The 17,407-nt window shown below is 40.7% G+C and overlaps 1 protein-coding gene across 1 annotated transcript in view; it reads right to left on the reverse strand.

Annotated features, from left to right (window-relative positions):
* SKAP1 (src kinase associated phosphoprotein 1) overlaps nt 1–16,392 on the reverse strand; it is a 307,365-nt gene extending 290,973 nt beyond the window's left edge. Inside the window, exon 1 of the mRNA XM_025280272.3 lies at nt 16,243–16,392. Within this exon, the coding sequence (XP_025136057.2) occupies nt 16,243–16,291 (49 nt within the window). The 5' untranslated portion in view covers nt 16,292–16,392. The remainder of the gene's footprint in view (nt 1–16,242) is intronic.
* Between the last annotated feature and the right edge of the window lie 1,015 nt (nt 16,393–17,407).

Below are 17,407 nucleotides of genomic sequence, written 5' to 3' on the forward strand. Positions count from 1 at the left end.
ACAATCCATGGGGTCAGAGAGAGTCAGACATGACTGAGCATGTATGCACACACGATGGAAGCCTTCATAGAATCTCGTCTTGCTTATTTTCACACCAATTAAATAAAAGTATCATAGTGAGGGGGGAGGAAATGACTTTTACTGTACTTAGAACTTGTTTTAAACCTTGCATTAAATTTTTCATCTGGCAATCAATTGTAATCCTTTAAGGCATATATTTTGCTTTTTGTTAAGAGGTAAAACTTGTTGGCAAGGCTAAAATCATACCGACCAGCTTTGTTTTGGCTTGCAGGAAGTTGTCAGCATACAATAGAGAAACTGTCAACATGTTCTCCTGTGGTTTGCTTCACCTGCTGATTGTTTCTGCCCCATGACCCAAGAAATGTGTGGTGTTTATATTTTTAATTCCCCTACCTTCTGAAGGTGAAAAAAATGACAATAACTATACACATATAGCATAGAGAAAAAAAAAACTGGAAACTAAAACACAGATAGTACTATAGATTAAGTTTTAACTACTGACCAGTCTGCAAATCTGAATTAACACTTCTGCAATCCTCACTGAATCTATCCTACAGAAATATTTGCATATTTAGACAAAGATGCAGATATGTTCTCTACAGCACTGCGGAAATATTAAAAAAATTGTAAACAATCTAAACATCCTTTAATAGGGGAATAATTAAATTTGAAACACTGTACAATAGTTTAAAATGAATATATATATGAATATATACATGGATTTATATGGAAAAGCTTACAATGGTGTGATGTTAAAAAACCAATTTCTTTTTTTCTGTTTTTCATTGAACTATAGTTGATTTACAGTATTGTGTTAGCTTCAAGTATATAGCAAAGTAATTCAGATACACATATATATTCTCTTTTACAGATTCTTTTCCAATATAGGTTACTGCAAGATATTGAATATAGTTCCCTGTGCTACAGAGTAAATCTTTGTTGTTTAGCTATTTCATATATAGTGGTGCATATCTGCTAACCCCATACTCCTAATTTAGCCCTCCCTGCCTTCTCCTTTGGTAACGGTAAGTTTGTTTGTGAGTCTGTTTCTGTTGTAAGTAAGTCCATTTGTATTATTTTTTAGATTTCATGCATAAGTGTTATCATATAATAGTTGTCTTTCTCTGACTTACTTAACTTAGTACAATAATCTCTAAGTCCATTCATGTTGCTGCAAATGGCAATATTTTATTATTTTTAAAATATTTATTTATTTGACTGCACCAGGTCTTAGTTGCAGCATGTGAGATCTTGTTCCCCGACCAGGGATTGAATTTGGGTCCCCTGCATTGGGAGCTCAGAGTCTTAGCCACTGGACCACCAGGGAAGTCCCTATTTCATTATTTTTATGGCTGAGTAATGTGATATATATACATATCACATCTTCTTTATCCATTCAACTGTCAGTGGACACTTTAGTTGCTTCTATCTCTTGGCTATTATAAATTGTGCTGCTATGAACACTGGGTTGCATCAGTTCAGTTCAGTTGCTCAGTCGTGTCCGACTCTTTGCGACCCCATGAATTGCAGCACGCCAGGCCTCCCTGTCCATCACCATCTCCCGGAGTTCACTCAAACTCACGTCCATCAAGTCGGTGATGCCATCCAGCCATCTCATCCTCTGTCATCCCCTTATCCTCCTGCCCCCAATCCCTCCCAGCATCAGAGTCTTTTCCAATGAGTCAACTCCTCGCATGAGGTGGCCAAAGTACTGGAGTTTCAGCTTTAGCATCATTCCTTCCAAAGAAATCCCAGGGCTGATCTCCTTCAGAATGGACTGGTTGGATCTCCTTGCAGTCCAAGGGACTCTCAAGAGTCTTCTCCAACACCACAGTTCAAAAGCATCAATTCTTTGGCACTCAGCTTTCTTCACAGTCCAACTCTCGCATCCATACATGACCACTGGAAAAACCATAGCCTTGACTAGAGGGACCTTTGTTGGCAAAGTAATGTCTCTGCTTTTCAATATGCTATCTAGGTTGGTCATAACTTTCCTTCCAAGGAGTAAGCATCTTTTAATTTCATGGCTGCAGTCACCATCTGCAGTGATTTTGGAGCCCAAAAAAATAAAGTCTGACACTGTTTCCACTGTTTCCCCATCTATTTGCCATGAAGTGATGGGACCAGATGCCACGATCTTCATTTTCTGAATGTTGAGCTTTAAACCAACTTTTTCACTTTCTCCTCTTTCACTTTCATCAAGAGGCTTTTGAGTTCCTCTTCACTTTCTGCCATAAAGGTAGTGTCATCTGCATATCTGAGGTTATTGACATTTCTCCAGGCAATCTTGATTCCAGCTTGTGCTTCTTCCAGCCCAGCGTTTCTCATGATGTACTCTGCATATAAGTTAAATAACCAGGGTGACAATATACAGTCTTGATGCACTCCTTTTCCTGTTTGGAACCAGTCTGTTGTTCCATGTCCAGTTCTAACTGTTGCTTCCTGACCTGCATACAGATTTCTCAAGAGGCAGGTCAGGTGGTCTGGTATTCCCATCTCTTTCAGAATTTTCCACAGTTTATTGTGATCCACACAGTCAAAGGCTTTGGCATAGTCAATAAAGCAGAAATAGATGTTTTTCTGGAACTTGTGTATATCTTCTCAAATCAGAGCTTTCGTCTTGTCTAGATATATGCCTCGGAGTGGGATTGCTGGATCATATGGCAGTTCTATTTTTAGTTTCTTAAGGAGCCTCTATATTGTTTCCCACAGTGACCACACCAATTTACATTCCCACCTACAATGCAGGAAGGTCCCCTTTTTTCCACGCTCTCTCCTGTATTTATTGTAGACTTTTTAGCCATAGCCGTTCTAACTGGTGTGAGGTGATAGCTCACTGTAGTTTTGATTTGCATTTCTCAAATAATTAGCGGGCTTTCCTGGTGGCTGAGCAGTAAAGAATACACTTGCCAATGCAGGAAACACAGGTTTGATCCCTGGATTGGGAAGATCCCCTGGAGAAGGAAATGGCAACCCACTCCAGTTTATTCTTGCCTGGGAAATCCCATGGACAGAGGACCCTGGTGGCCTACAGTCCATGGGGTTGCAAAGAGTTGGACACAGCTTAGAGACTAAACAACAACAACAATAATTAGCAATATTGAGCATCATTTCATGTGCCTCTTGGCCATCTGGATGTCTTTGGAGAAATGCCTGTTTAGTTCTGCCCATTTTTCAATTGGGTTGTTTGTTTTTTTGACATTGAGTTGTATGACCTGTTTGTATAGTTTAGAAATTAAGTCCTTGTTGGTCACATAATTTGCAAATATTTTCTCCCAGTCTGTAGGCTGTCTTTTTGTTTTGTTTATGGTTTCCTTTGCTGTGCAAATGCTTATAAGTTTGATTAGGACCCATTTGTTTTTGCTTTTATTTCTATTGCTTTGGGAGACTGAACTAAGAAAATATTGCTGCAATTCATATCAGAATTGTAGCAGGCTTCAGTGGTTGCAGCACACAGGCTCAGCAGTTGCAGAAAATGTTTTGCCTATACTCTCTCCTAGGAGTCCTATGATGTCATGCCTTATATTTAAGTCTTTAAGCCATTTTGAGTTTGTGTATGTGTGTATGTGAGGGAGTATTCTAACTTTATTGATTTACATGAGGCTGCCAGCTTTCCCAACACCACTTGCTGAAGAGATTGTCTTTTCTCCAATGTATATTCTTGCCTCATTAGTTAAAGATTAATTGACTGTAAGTAGTATGTGTTTATTTCTGGGCTCTCTATTCTGTTCCCTTGATCTATATGTCTGTTTTTGTGCCAAGACCACACTGTTTTAATTACTGTAGCTTTGAGTATTGTCTGAAGTTTGGGAAGGTTTATGCCTCCAGCTTTGTTCTTTTTCCTCAGGATTGCTTTGGAAATTCTGGGTCTTTTATGATTCCATATACATTTGGATTATTTGTTCTAATTGTGTGAAAAATGTCATGGATAATTTGATAGGGATTGCACTGAATCTGTATGTTGCTTTGGGTAGCACGGCCATTTTAACAATACTAATTCTTCCAATCAAAGGTCATGGGATGTCTTTCCATTTCTTTGAATCATTTTCAATTTCCTTTACCCATGTTGTATAGTTCTTAGCACATAGGTCTTTCACCTCCTTGATTAGGTTTATTAGGTATTTTTTATACACAATTTTTTAAATTCATTAAAAAATGTTTTTGGCTGCACCGGGTCTGCATTGCTGTGCATGGGCTTTCCCTAGTTGCTTCTCACTGTGGTGGCCTCTCCAGTGTAGAGCACAGGCTCCAGGTACGCGGGCCTCAGTGGCTGCAGCACGCAGGCTCAGCAGCTGCAGTGGCGGCTCTAGGACACAGAGGCCCCAGTAGTTAGAGCACGCAGGCTCAGTACTCGCAGCTCACGGGCCCTGGAGCGCATGGGCTTTAGTAGTTGTGGCTCACAGACTCTAGGGTGTGGGCTCAGAAGTTACAGTGCACGCGCTTAGGTGCTCATGTGGAATCTTCCTGAACCAGGGATTGAACTCGTGTCCTCTGCACTGGCAGGCAGATTTCTATCCACTGCACCACCAGGGAAGTCCCTGGACACAGTATTAAATGGGATTGTTCTTCACTTTCTCATAGTTCATTGTTAGTATAAAGAAGTGCAAAAGATTTCTGTATATTAATCTTGTAACCTGCAACCTTGCTGAATTCACTTACTATTCCAATAGTTTTAGTGTGGAGTCTTTAGGATCTTCTATATATAATATCATCTCATATGCATATAATGACAATTTTGCCTCTTCCCTTCCAATTTGGACACCTATTTTTTCTTTTTCTTTTCTGATTGCTGTGGCTAGGTCAAGTAATCTATATTCTTCTATGTTGTACAAATATTCTACAGTAAAAATGTATTCATAAGTTATTTTTGTAATTAAAAAATATATGGACCATAACACCTACCAGAATACCTAAAAATAAAGAATACAACATCAAGAGTTTGTGAGGAAATGGAGTAACTGTAATTCTCATATACTGTTGGTAGGAGTGTAAAAGAGGTTATGATCACTTTGGGAAACTGGTTTCCAATAAAATTAAATGTATTTATACCGTAAAACTGGAGAAGGAAATGGTAACCCACTCCAGTGTTCTTGCCTGGAGAATCCCAGGGACGGGGGAGCCTGGTGGGCTGCCGTCTATGGGGTGGCACAGAGTCAGACACGACTGAAGCAACTTAGCAGCAGCAGCATACCAAAAGACCCAGTAATTCCACTCCTAGATCTTTATTCAGGAGAAATGAGTGTTTATGTTACAAAAAAAGTTATACAAGAATTCTCATAGCAGCTATAATCATAGTAACCCAAAACTGAACAATTCAATTGTTCATCAGAAGAAAAATGAATAAGCAAACACTGGAATACTCACACAATGGATTACTACTTAGCAAAAGGATAGATAAATGATACACAGAACAACATGTATGAATCTCAAAAACATTATATTGAGGACAGACACAAAAGAGATCATACTGATTTATGAAATTCCAGAACTGGAAAGGAACTTTATTGGGAGATGGAAGTGTTTATGTCTTGATGTGAGTTGTAGTCACACAGGTGTATACATATATGAAAGTCATCCAGTTGTAGCACTTAACGCTAGTGCATTTTATATACATTAATCACACCTTAATAAAGTACTGGGAAGGAAGAAAAGAAGAGGCAGGAATCAATGGATGAAGAGGCTCACACAAAGTGCTATCAAAAAGGAAAATTTATTTTAAAGGGAGGGTGATTTTAAGGAGATTTATTACAATGCAGTAAAGAGAGATTGTCTATAACTTTCTAAGTACCCAGGACACTTCTCATATTTGATTTATAATATACAGTACCTTAATTCCAACTTAACTGTCACATTGGTGTAAGTATGTATAAATATGTGCCATTGGATACATCTTAGTAAAGCTCCTATTATGTGAATAAAAATTTTATTTCCCCCATAACATACTAATATTAGAATATCAACAATGTTAGACGGAGATCCTAGATTAAATTTAAGTAATTTGTAAATAATTTTATCAAAGCCATAAGCTTTCAGGAAAGCTTGCTCTCTGGATACTAAGACCACTCTGTTTCTACGCCTACATCTGTCCTATCTTCCATGTAAAAACTGGATAGTAAAATTAAACAGTGGAACTCAAAGACTCCAAACCTGAAAAGCCATCTGTTATAATCACCTAACCTATAATGCAGCACTGGTAAACCAGAAAAAGCAAGCACTGAACTTGGAAACACAGGGGAAATAAATATGAATAAATGTAGCAGAAATTATAGGATTTCTGTACAGTGGAATGGTTCATAATGTGAAAAATTAGATCTATTATAGTTATGTCAATATGTTAAGATTCTCTGATGATGGTAGAACTTGAAATTTATCTTATTTTTCCTATATTTAAAGTGATTAAAAATTGTTTAAGTATTACACTTATATAATGAGGTAAAAACGTTATTCTCTTAATAGCACTAGAATTCCTCTTAGGAAGAGAATCACCATTGTTTGGCAAAGTAACCTGTTTCTTTCTGTGTGTGGGTGTTGGTGGGAGCCTAAACCAAGAAACAGACAGTGAAACCACCTTTCTGTGTGGCAAGAGAAAAAAAGCTTTTTTTTGTTTATTTTGCTCCAGACAGGATACAGGGAGAAAGTGCCAGTGAGAAAGCGTAAGGCTGAGAACTACATCAGGTGAAAGGCCAGAGGGCACTGTCTCATGACTGGATTGGCAAAAGGGAGTTTAGGAACAGGAATGCCTAATATTCAATATGAAATCTTTTGCATAACTGCCATGGAAACCCTTCCTCCCTCTCCCTGTACCCCCTGACTCTGCAGTGATGTTTTCGACACTCACAGGGACTTCATGTGGACAGGCCTTTGTGGAAATTGAAGACAAGGATATATGTCACGGCCATAGTTTCTCAACCCTGGCCCTACTGACATTTGGGGCTTGATAATTCTTTGCTGTAGGGCTGTCCAATGCATTGTAGGAAGTTGAACAGCATCACTGGCCTCTACCCATTAGGTACCAATAGCACCTTCCCTAGTTGTGACAACAACAACAAAAACGTCTCCAAGTGTTGCCAATGCCCCGAGGGACAAAACCACCCCATTTGGGAACCATGGAAGCAGGGGAACCTGGAAGGAAAGGTAGCCTTGAGAATGCACACCCCTTGAGAATTCTTCAGATTTTGAGGAGATATTTGGGCTCCTACAATGAGGAATAGATCTTGCCTAGAGTTCTGAACTCCCTCGTAGCTCAGTCGGTAAAGAGTCTGACTTCTATGCAGGAGACCTGCATTCAATCCCTGGGTCGGGAAGATGTCCTGGAGACGGAAATGAAAACCCACTCCAGTATTCTTGCTTGGAGAATACCACGGGCAGAGGAGCCTGGCAGGCCTCAGTCTATGGGGTCGCAAGACTTGGATACGACTGAGCGACTAAACACACACAGCACAGAGTTCAAAAGGCCTGGGCAGCCCAGCTAACATCTAGGACATACCCGTAATGAAACTAAAATATTTCTACCAATTAAAAAAATTCTGTTTATTAAAACAGAAAGGGAGAAGGGAAAGATTGAACCTTTTTTTTCAACTGAGAAATAATGCAAAAATACAATTTACAGAAATACACATGCATACAAAGCATTCTATATAACAAGGTAAGGAACACATGTGTTTCTTAAGTTAGCAAGGAAGCTAACTTCCTCTTTCCTTCCTCCAAAAAGTTCTGATCTAAGGAAGGAAATGAAGAACATCCTGAAAGAACCCCTACAAACCTCCTCTAATTTGGAGGAGCAAGGATGACCCACTGACCCAAGCAAAAGGCCTATAAGTTTTCCTGTGGTGAAGCAGTTGCAGGAAGAGAGATCAACAGGACTTCCTCAAAGAAAAAAACTTTAAATTTTATTTACCAAACATATGGTGTATAATACATTCTAGATATTACTCTAACTTCTTTTCAAATATTTAGACCTTTATTTCTCATAAATTCAATGAGATAGGAACTTCTCTGGTGGTCCAGTGGCTAAGACTGTGCTCCCAATGCAGGGGGCCTGGATTCGATCCCTAATCAGGGAACTAGATCCCACAGGCTGCAACTAAGAGTTTGCATACAACTAAGAGTTGGCATGAAATTAAAAGACGCTTACTCCTTGGAAGAAAAGTTATGACCAACCTAGACAGCATATTCAAAAGCAGAGACATTACTTTGCCAACAAAGGTCTGTCTAGTCAAGGCTATGGTTTTTCCGGTGGTCACGTATGGATGCGAGAGTTGGACTGTGAAGAAGGCTGAGCACTGAAGAATTGATGCTTTTGAACTGTGGTGTTAGAGAAGATTCTTGAGAGTCCCTTGGACTGCAAGGACATCCAACCAGTCCATTCTGAAGGAGATCAGTCCTGGGATTTCTTTGGAAGGAATGATGCTAAAGCTGAAACTCCAGTACTTTGGCCACCTCATGCGAAGAGTTGACTCATTGGAAAAGACTCTGATGCTGGGAGGGATTGGGGGCAGGAGGAGAAGGGGATGACAGAGGATGAGATGGCTGGATGGCATCACTGACTCGATGGATGTGAGTCTGAGTGAACTCCAGGAGTTGGTGATGGACAGGGAGGCCTGGCGTGCTGCGATTCATGGGGTCACAAAGAGTCAGACATGACTGAGGAACTGAACTGAACTGAACTGAAGAATTGGCATGGGCTTCCCTGATGGCTCAGATGGTGAGCATTGAATAGATGCTTTCTGACTGTGGTGCTGGAGAAGACTCTTGAGAGTCCCTTGGTCAGCAAGGAGATCAAACCAGTCAATCCTAAAAGGAAATCAACCCTGAATATTTATTGGAAGGACTGATGCTGAAGCTGAAGCTCCAATCCTTTGGCCACCTGATCAGAACAGCTCACTGGAAAAGACCCTGATGCTAGGAAAGAGCGAAGGCAAGAGGACAAGATGGTTGAATGGCATCACCAATTCAATGGGCATGAGTCTGAGCAAACTCCAGGAGATGGTGAAGGACAGGAAAGCCTGGCATGCTGCAGTCCATGGGGTCGCACAGAGTCAGACATGACTGAGAAACTGAACCAAACAACAAAACTTACCACAAAGAAAATATACAGGATCTATGAGAAAATATTAACCTTCAAAAAGAAAAATATCTTGAAGAACTACATAAAATGTCTCCCTCTGAAGTAGCCTTATTATTAAAGAACAGAAATGTTTAAAAATTTTCTATTCATATTTCCAACAACATCCAAAATGTCATAATGTCTACAAGCCAGATTTACAGATGTAATGAAAACAAAACAATGAATGGTGTGGAAAGAACACATGGAAATTTTTTTAAATAAATAAATGCTGAATTTAAAACCACAATCAAATCAGTGACAGATGAGACAATAAAAGAGATGAAACACAGAGAATAAATCGGGGCCCAATATATTTACAATATAAACCCTAGTGTAACAGAATAAAAGCATTGACAATAGAAAAAACTTTCTCATGTTAAAGACCTTAAGACTATAGATCAAAAGGGTTCACTACATACCAGGCAAAGATAATCAAAAAGTCTAACTCTGAAATTATCCAGTGACATTTTTGAGAGCAAAGAAAAATATCCTATAAACATGCAGGCAGGCAGTAGGAGGGATGGGTTATAAAATAAATACATCAGGCTGGCATCAGATTTCTCCTCCACAAAATTGAAGACTAGGAGATACGGGTAAAACTTTGAGAGGTTAAGTTGAGAGAAGGGAAAGGAATGGATCCTAGAACCTCATTCCCACAGCTAAGTTTATATGAAACTAGATAGACACATACTCAAACTCAGAGGCACTCAGCAAGTGTAGTATCAAAGTCCCCTTCCTGAAAAATCCACTCAGCATCACAGTCTCAATCGTCATCTACTAGGGCTTTCTGTACTATCCAATACAGCAGCCTCTGTGGCTACTGAGTAGCTGAAATGTAGCTAGCATAATTGAGGAACAGATTTGCTTTGGTTTTATTTAATTTTAGATAATTTAAATAGCTACATGTGGCCATGGTTACCCTTCCAGCAAAGTCTAAATATCTAAGAGATAAAGAGCTCAAGAATGAAAAAGTCATGGTACAAAAAGTATGCAATAAACAAGTTAAACAAAAATATCATTGAATTTCATTAAATATAAACTATCCAAAATATCATTATAGTTATGGTTTTAAATATTATGCAAATATCAAAAGAATTCTTATAATGTAATATACACAATAAAAACGTTAATAATTCTGAATCTAAAATCTCAGATTATATAAGCCATGTCAAATTTCACATTGGAGGAAAGAGTAGAAGATACTGTTTCATTCTTAACATTGCTAATCAAAGGGACATGGTTCATTTTGTTTGTTTTTTTAGCTATAAGCGTAAAACTATCAGTGGAATAAAACCAGGATGTATAACTTTAAAATCATTCAAAAGGAAAAATAAACAAAAGAACCTGAGTGATCTAAGAAGATGCTCAGGTGACCACAGCAAGTGAAAAACAGTAAGTGGAAAAATCAGTATACAAAACTATACACACAATATGTCCCAACTTTTAAAGTCTGTACAAAAGATGGCGGGTTCACGGTGAGCAGCAGCCCAGATGACTATAATTGCCTATCCCTCAGCCAGATCCAGAGTCCGTAACAATGAAGAAACACATGATCTAGTACTGAAAACCAGATTAGAAGAAAAAAGTGAACACTTAGAGCAAGGACACATGATAGAACAACTCAGTAAAATGTTCTTTACTACTAAGCACCGTTGGTATCCTCGTGGACAGTATCACAGACGTCGTAGGAAACTGAATCCTCCAAAAGACAGATGATATTGATGTTTTTAGGAATCAAAGAGGAATGTTACCCTGGATCTCATTTGCCTTTTGAGAAGATACAATTGGATGTATTCACTAATATGTTATATAGTAAAATAATAATAAAACATCTTTTCATATAAAAAAGTACAGTCTGTACAAATAATAAAAACTGAAAAATATGCATGGAAATTTAACAGTTGTTGACTATCGGTGACTGTTTTCTAAATCTTCTACATGCTGCTGCTGCTGCTGCTAAGTCGCTTCAGGAGCGTCTGACTCTGTGCGATCCCATAGACGGCAGCCCACCAGGCTCCCCCATCCCTGGGATTCTCCAGGCAAGAACACTGGAGTGGGTTGCCATTTCCTTCTCCAATGCATCAAAGTGAAAAGTGAAAGGGAAGTCGCTCAGTTGTGTCCGACCCTCAGCGACCCCATGGACTGCAGCCTACCAGGCTCCTCCATCCGTGGGATTTTCCAGGCAAGAGTACTGGAGTAGGGTGCCATTGCCTTCTCCGATCTTCTACATGAGCAGTACTATTTTTACAACCAAAAAATTCAGCATAAAAAAGAAATACGGGACTTCTCTGGTGGTCCAGGGGTTAAGAATCTGCCTTCCAATACAGGGGATGTGGGTTCAATCCGCGGCTAGGGAACTAAGATCTCATGTGCAGCAGGACAACTAAGCCTGTGCCCTACAGCTAGAGAGCCTGAGCATCACAAATGAAGGGCTCACACAGCCAAAAAAAAAAAAAAAATTAGTTAAAAAAAAAGAACAAAATAGAAGTATGGTCACATACGTTTCAGAATTTAGCCAAACAGTACCGCCATTTATCCAGAAGACAACCCAGTATTAAGAAATTAAGCAAATAAGACTGTGAGCAGCCAATGTATAAGTCGCAAAGTGCAGACCTAAAGTTTGGGTACCATGTTCATCAAGAGAGACCTTCGTATTTTCTTTTACACATATCTTAATTTCAATGAACTTAATTATCTAATGTTTCTAGAGCATTGGGGATACAGATACACTGAGAACAGTACAAAGTGATAGGCCTGGTCTAACTGTAGGAAACAGTGACAAAAATTAAAATATAAAACAGACACAGACATTCACAAAGCAGTCCAGTGGCAATTATGGCAAAAAAAAAATCTCTAAATAACTTAATATATCTCTATAAAGTATGATAATTGATATTCACTGTAACAACTCAGAGTTAAAGTGTTCAGAGGAGGTCCTCTTGAATGCAGACTGTGTGGCTGAGGAAGTGTGAGAAGTTTCTATAGAATCTGAGAAAAAATTTGATCACCAATGTTTATAATAAAAATAATGCTTAAAGAGAATATCTTCAGCTATCCAGCACAACTCACTCCTGCGAGTTCCACAGAGTTGGAATTTTACTATATTGAAAAAGATTTTATGGTTGGCTACATCGACCAATACAAAACTGGAGAACAACCTGGAATGAAATGATTAATGACTTCTTTCCAAGGAAGTTTAAAACAAGTAACTATAGGCATGTCAAAATCAGCATGAATGCAACAATTGCTACTAAATGCAGCTGAATTGTGGATGTTATTTTGGCTCTAATCCATGTTTGAGCAGGATTTAGGTACCTTGTAGATACTTATTACCTATTAAACTCAGTAAGCTCCATTCCATCACACAGGACAAATTATGAACTAAAGAAATATTTATTCTGTTTCCTTTACACCTGCCTTTTGTGCTGCTGACTTCAAAAGTGATACTAGAAAGACAAGGAAGAAACTGATTACGCGTGTATCTGTGAAACAAAGACTATGCAAACTGTCAGCACGCCATTGTTTTTGTTTTCAGTGTGGTTATCACAGCGCAAAAACAAAATGATAACTTCTACTCCTGAAGCCTGATTATTTGAAAATAGACCTGAATATTTCTTCCTCTTTCAATAAGGCAGTAAATGTCCTTCACTTTACTTATCTATAAGGTACTTATTTGCTGAAATAGACTAGTTACTATTTCTATATGAGAACCTGACAGAATCTGAGGAAGATAGTTCCTGAGTTACTCTAGAAATCTCTCACTGCTTTAATATTTGCCCCAAATCCAAGAAAGCATTAAAAAAGGGGGGGGGGGGGAAATCCCCACCTTCCACACATCTCTAGTACTAAAAACAAAAAAGCATAATCACAATACTGGTTCATGGTCCTTTGGAACTCTGACCTCTCCAAGCTTCTATTTGTCCTTTGTTCCTTTTCCTTTTAAATAGTCTTACTGGTTGTTTTATCCTGATTACAAAAGTAATGCATGGTCATTGCCATGGTTCAAACAACATGAACATGTATGAAATAAAAGTAATAACCTCTCTCTTCCCAACCTTCTCTTTCCCCTCCCTAGAGAACCAATTTGGGAGCTTGGTGTGTATTCTTTCTTACTCCTTCTTAGGCTTACACAAATATATATCAAATATGGGGTATTTTTTTGGGGGGGGTTGTTTTCAAACAAAAATGGTATGTTATTTATACTGTTGTGCATCTTGCTTTTTAGTCTCAAAAATACTTTATCAACACTTCCTAAGCCAATATATAAAGATCCACCTCACGCTTTTTAACGGTTACAAAATATTCCATAAGATGGATGATTCCACAAGATATCATCGCCTGACTTCTCCCAACTCATGGGCACTTACTATGCATCCTGGTACCTATACTTCGGGCTTCCCAGGTGATTCAGACTCCACCTGCCAATGCAGGAGAAGCAGGTTTGATCCCTGAGTCAGGAAGATCTCCTGGAGAAGGAAATGGCAACCCACTCCAGTATTCTGGAGCCTGATGAGCTATACAGTCCATAGAGTTGAACACAACTTAGCAACTAAAACAAACAAACAAAAATATATACTTCATGTTCTTTACTTTCATTAACACAGATTCCTAGGAATGGAGTTTCTTGGTCAAATGTTTAAAATTTTATCCTTAAACAAAATTAATTTTAGACCTTCAGCATTTCTGTTCCCTTCATTATGCAAAATCTGGCATAAACCTTTCATAATGCTTTGCATATCTTATTTTTCAAAGCACACACATTATGTCAAAAAACGCCCCTGTCATTTATGCTCTTGTAGTTATAAATAAATAAATGCTAAAGTTATGGCTGTGATGGCCAGCATTAAATCACTGTGCAAATGCTTATGCCTTGGTTTATGAAAGTAGTAATTCATTGTGGAAACTCCACCCCCACAGCCTGTGGCAGCACCTAAGTGGCAGCACTCTCACCCTATGACTCCCTCCACTGAGTAACAATATAGAGATCAGGACCTACATATTTTCTAATTGTCAGCAGTTAAAAAGTGTGTGTGGGGGTGGGTGGGGGAAGACAAACAGCAACAGATGATAAATTGATAGCCATTACAGGTTTCTAATATTTACAAACTATTTGTAGTACAGTGAATAATTCTGTTGGTCTACAAGAGAGAGTGTGTTCCATAAAAAACAAAACCTACAACCAATATGTTGCTATGATTACACAAACCTTTCAAAAGTATATTCTTCAAACATTTTTCAATAGAATTATTGGTTGAATTCCACTTTCACATTTTTTTCTCTACTTCAGATTCAGACTCTAATTACACACTTTAAAAAAAGGGGGCTTTAAAGTAATACATTAACCAACATAGCTCCTTAGAATTTAATCTTGGATTGTTCTATATATTCCAAAGACCTGAGCACCAAGAGAGATTGTTAAGACACAGCAAGTTTGATACAGAAGTATGTGACATGCAATTAATCTCCATTCATACTCTGCTCTACTTGTCAGCAAACAAAGGTTCTGCTTTAGGAGGAGATCTGAAGACTTCAATTAAAAACAGTCAGCTAACAAGAAAATAATCTAAACTAAAGGAAGGTGGCAGGTGCAGAAATGAGTTGTTTACCAAAGTGTCAGTTTTGAACAATAAAGAACTGCACATCAAAAATGCTGAAGGAGTGGATGTCATTGTAAGCCTCTGAAAATAAAAAGGAATTTTCTATCAAGGCTGTAAACAAAATGTAAGTATAGTTTAACTAGTTTGTAAAACAGGTTTCCTCTCAACAAATGACAGATATCAATAAAAAGAATCTGTTTATATCTTCAACTGCAAGGCAGAATGAAACTTTTTGCCACAGTTCCTTCTCTCCTGGAAACCAGACACAGTACACTCTCTTTATATTTGGAATTATTGAGCCAACAGCAGACGGAAAGGCTGGGTTCCTTCTAGACATCCAGATGAAGCTCTTTTACCCCACAAATACTTTTCTATTCTGCAAATTTAGATTTACTCAAGTCGCAAGCAAAATAAATTTTGGAAACTTCACCTCATAAGAAATACATAGTTGACAGCTTTTATGGAAGCAACCCAGAATGGAAACAGTGCTACAAACAGACTGAAAAGACTAGCCAAATATTTGATTAGGAGGCATTTATACCAAGATAACATGGTAATGGAGATATAAAACCAATTAAACTGAGAGAAACTGAAGAGAAAAAAAAATACTGCTTGCCAAAAGTACGACCTGCCGAAAACAGGCCATCTGTTAAGTATGTGTCAAAAATGTCACCTCGATGCCAAAAGGCTTAATTCTGAGCAGTTTCCTCCTGGGACCCTTATGCAAACACAGATTCCAGGTCCCCATCCTTCCAGGAAGGTCGGTTACAGGAAAAGCAAATTATTAATACATTTTCACCAGGAAAAGTGGGAGGCAAGCAGATCTTGCCCATTAGCAAAAAGTGTCTCTGGAGTGTTACAGCAGGATGTGTTGTTAGTATGGCCTTAACTCTTACAAGGACTGATGGGCTCTACGGTTTGAGGGTGAACACACCACAATGGGGCACTTCTAGAAAGGTAGGAGATATAACACTGGGATCCGACCGCCCAGGGGCAAGAGGGAGTCGGCGGGCGGGTGAAGGAGGCCTGAGGTCTGGGTGTCCAGGCCTTGGCCGACAGGAGCCCATGAGCCCTAACAGCCCCGTGAGACAGTGGGGAGCTCTAAGCGCAAAGGTCAGGGTTCTCTGTGAAGGGACAGAGTCAGGGCTGGAGAGGGGCCAGCGCGTAACCCACAGACGCAGGGCGTCCTGAAGAGAAAGGCTGACAGGTTGAAGGCCAGCCACTGCGGCCCGGGGACCTTGAACCGGCCAGAACTTGCTGAGAAGCCGGGAGGCTAAGTGGGAGGTGGAGACGCGTTGAGGAACAAGAAAATGTGTTACTAGGAGTGAAAGGGACCCCTGAGCGAGGGGTGAACAGCTGGCTCTGCAGAGTCAGGGCTCGGGCAGCAGCCTCGAGGTTCTACAAGGCGGGAGGGAGCCGACGGGGAAGGCCGGGGAGCCGCTGGGGTCTCGGCTGCTGCCGGCTCGGCACGTGCGACTCCCGGCGGGCTCGGCGGCGCCCGGGCCAGCGGGGCGTTACCTTCCAGGAGCCAACGGATCTCCTCGGGGAGGGCGGCGGCGGCCTGCATGTGGAGGGCGGCGGGAGAGGGCCGGACAGGCGGACTGGCGGGCGGGCGGCTGCTGCGGCACCTGGCCCTCAGTCGCCGGCGCCGCGGGGCCGAGCCGCAGGGCGGGGCGCGCTCAGGAAGCGGCCCGCGGCGGGCGGGGCGCCTGGGCGGCGGCGACACCTGTACACGGGGCCCGCGACCCTGCGCCCGCGACCCTGCTCCCGCGCCCCAGGGAGGAGGTGCCCGCCCCGCGACCCCCATTCCCTGTCAAAACAAAGACGCGACGCGACTCCAGGCATCTCGCCCCCGGGAGCTCCCCATTCTAAGCTCCGGACCGCAGGCCTCACCGGCAGGTGGAGAAACCACCGTGGGGCCGAAATGAGGCGCGAGGAGGCGGAATCCAAGGACAGGGTCAGTCCCCGCCAAGCCGGGCCGCAGTCATTCCCGGCCCAGTTCGCGAGTCCAAGCCCGGAAAACCAGGGCAGAACCGTTGGTCAGGCAAACCAGGGCTGTTGGAGGGAATGATTATAAGTCCCAATAAATATCTCAAGTCACCAACTTCAGGGAGAATCAAAGCAGTCCCGCTGCAATGGAAACAGGGAGGCAAAGTATCCCTTCCTTCCCTAAGGCTAAAAGGATGAGAGGAAAAAGAAGCAGTAACCCAGAGAGAAAGCTAAAGGAGAGGAGCATCCAGCCCTTTCCCTTTAAGAGTTTAAAAGGCAGGAAAGTGAAGGACAAGATAACAAAAGTGGGCTTCCTTCTCATTCAGAGTATGTAGGTGTCAGGTGTCCTAGCTGTGATATCCTGTGATATTGCACAATGTTACCTGGGGAAACAGGACCACTCTGGATTACTTATCACAACTTCTGTGAATCCACAGTTATCTTAAGTTTTGTTGTTTTTTTTTTAAGTATAGGGCAAGTATCATGAAAAAAGTATAAAGTGCCATGGGTGATACAAGGAGGGAGATGAATATAGAAAAGGAGGGGAAATGTGTGTGAGGTTTAGTGGTGAATGTGGCATGTGAAATGGCTCTGAAGACACTACACTTTGAAGGGGCAAGGGGGCAGGTGGAAGGACCAGAGTAAACAAAGATGGAAAAGCCTTCTCCTGCTCAAGGACAGCCTCTGGCTGGAA

Source organism: Bubalus bubalis, chromosome 3 (assembly GCF_019923935.1).
Source record: "Bubalus bubalis isolate 160015118507 breed Murrah chromosome 3, NDDB_SH_1, whole genome shotgun sequence".
Taxonomy (NCBI): domain Eukaryota; kingdom Metazoa; phylum Chordata; class Mammalia; order Artiodactyla; family Bovidae; genus Bubalus; species Bubalus bubalis.